This window comes from Austrofundulus limnaeus, unplaced genomic scaffold (genome assembly GCF_001266775.1).
Source record: "Austrofundulus limnaeus strain Quisiro unplaced genomic scaffold, Austrofundulus_limnaeus-1.0 Scaffold37, whole genome shotgun sequence".
Taxonomy (NCBI): domain Eukaryota; kingdom Metazoa; phylum Chordata; class Actinopteri; order Cyprinodontiformes; family Rivulidae; genus Austrofundulus; species Austrofundulus limnaeus.
In genome coordinates this window covers 645,296-647,552 of record NW_013952439.1, presented here as the reverse complement: position 1 = coordinate 647,552, position 2,257 = coordinate 645,296, and the positions used below count along the sequence as shown (strand labels likewise).

Here is a 2,257-nt window from a genome sequence, read left to right as displayed (position 1 = left end):
ATTTAACAACTTGGCTAATGTATTGTACTTATACGTAGTATATTTAGCATAATTTTATTTTTATTAGTCATTAAAAATATTTTCTGCAACAATTATATATTTAAATAAATTATAAAGTAAATCCTGTTTAAAAAAATAAGTGTTCCCTTCCTCTTCAGTTTCTATTAACTTTCATTCTTGCCTGTAGTCTAGCTTTGTAAACATGTGACATAATTATCTAATATGTAGTTAATTAAATCACTTCAGTTTCAGCTTTCATAGATGTTGACCTTATTATAATAGCTCGAAAAAAATATATATATATAAAGCAGGGTTCAATTTGGTATGATTTTGTACTRAAAAGTCCTTGAACGCAGCGTGAAATGTGGCACTCTAAAGCCTGAGCCAGTTAAGCGGTCTGTGAAGGTACCATTGCAGACAGAAGGTCCTGGTCCGTGAAGGTTACACCGCAGCTTTACTACAGAGGCTCCTGGTCCTTGAATGCAGCACCGCAGCTTTACTACAGAGGCTCCTGGTCAGTGAATGCAGCACCGCAGCTTTACTACAGAGGCTCCTGGTCCGTGAATGCAGCACCGCAGCTTTACTACAGAGGCTCCTGGTCCGTGAATGCAGCACCGCTGATTTACTACGGAGGCTGGTTGTTGACAGAGTTTAGATGTGATGATGCAGGAAGGTGTGAACTTCTCTAAAGACAGGATGAACAGCTGCTCTGCTTACATTTAACACCTCCCTCGTTTTGGCGGGTTTATTTAAAGTTTTCTATTCTTTTGATACGGCTTTTTTATTTTATTTATTTATTCTTTTTTTAGTTCTGTAAATATTGTATTTTATTGGACGGCAGGGTGCCTATTTAAAAAAAAAAGAAAAAAAAAGTCGGCACCGTGTGAAACCCAGACATGGCAGAGGGACCGCCCGTCGACACTGACCCGGACTTCGAGCCTCTCTCCCGGCCGCGCTCCTGCACCTGGCCGCTGCCCCGGCCGGAGCTCACCGACCCGGCCGGTTCCGACACATCCTCCCCGGCACCGTCCGTGCAGCAGGAGCCGGCGGGAGGAAACGCCGAGTTCAGCAGCAGCAGCAGCCTCGGCTTGTTGGAGGAGGACTACGGAGAGTTCACCGAGCAGAAWCCGCCTTTCTTCTCGTGTCAGGAGAGAAGCTGCGCGCACCTGCATCCCCATCATCCCCACCATCCTCCTCCTCACCACCCCCAGCTGCAGCAACAGGTGTCTCCTTCAGGGGTCCCCGCACTGGGTGGGTCCGGGCAGAGGAAGATCAGCTCGTCCCGTCGGAACGCMTGGGGCAACATGTCGTACGCGGACCTGATCACCAAGGCGATAGACAGCTCACCTGAGAAGAGGCTGACCCTGTCCCAGATCTACGACTGGATGGTGAAGAGCGTGCCTTACTTCAATGATAAAGGAGACAGCAACAGCTCTGCAGGCTGGAAGGTCAGTGTGTGTCAAAAACATGACCTGACATGATCTCTGCGTGTCATCCAGAGCTTCATGTGCAGCCAGGTGCAAAACTGGGGGCACTAAGTTTAAAATTAAATAGTTATAAATGTCACTAACACAGTTTTTTGTATTTAGCTGCCTTTCCACTAACATTTTATTGTATTTTACCTAACTTTTCTTGCAGTTTGCTATTTTATTAAATGTTAAAGAATGTCAACATTAAATCCTAAATCTAAGTGTAAAAGTTAAACCTTTAAATCTATTTCAGAATGGAACTCAGCCTTTGTTGTTGATGCTGTCTCTTGTTGAGACGTCATCATCCCGAGACGACCTAATGCCATTAACGCTGCTAACACTTTACTACAAGGCATCAAACTTGCAGTTGCAGCCTGTGTCTGAGCTGCATTCCAAACTGGTCCACCTCCATCCGTATTGTTTTCGATGTCCRCTGCAGATAATCAGTTGCATCCAACACAAAAAATGAAATAACTCACTCGGTTTCGTGAACATTGACCTAAAATTCGGTGCAGTGGTAGCTGAGAGCCATTCCCAACCCACACCCTGAGGGCGTGCAGATGGTGTGAGATAATTGTTGAAAACTTTATCTTAAACTGTTGAGACAACTCTTTCATGTGTTTTAGCCAGAGCCGGCACTTGGCATAGGCGAACTAGGCGGTTGCCTAGAGCACCATCTGCTGGAGGGGGTGCCAAATTGCAGAAGAAAAAAGTAATTATTTGTAATCCCTGGTTGTAACTCTGCTCAGCCCCCCTTTCAATTATTTTTGTCTTAAAAACTATAATGA

At 44.8% G+C, this 2,257-nt stretch overlaps 1 protein-coding gene across 1 annotated transcript in view; it reads left to right on the top strand.

Annotated features, from left to right (window-relative positions):
• Positions 1 to 800: 800 nt before the first annotated feature.
• Positions 801 to 2,257, top strand: part of LOC106516356 (forkhead box protein O1-B) — a 16,009-nt gene continuing 14,552 nt past the window's right edge. Inside the window, exon 1 of the mRNA XM_014006671.1 lies at positions 801 to 1,448. Within this exon, the coding sequence (XP_013862125.1) occupies positions 897 to 1,448 (552 nt within the window). The 5' untranslated portion in view covers positions 801 to 896. The remainder of the gene's footprint in view (positions 1,449 to 2,257) is intronic.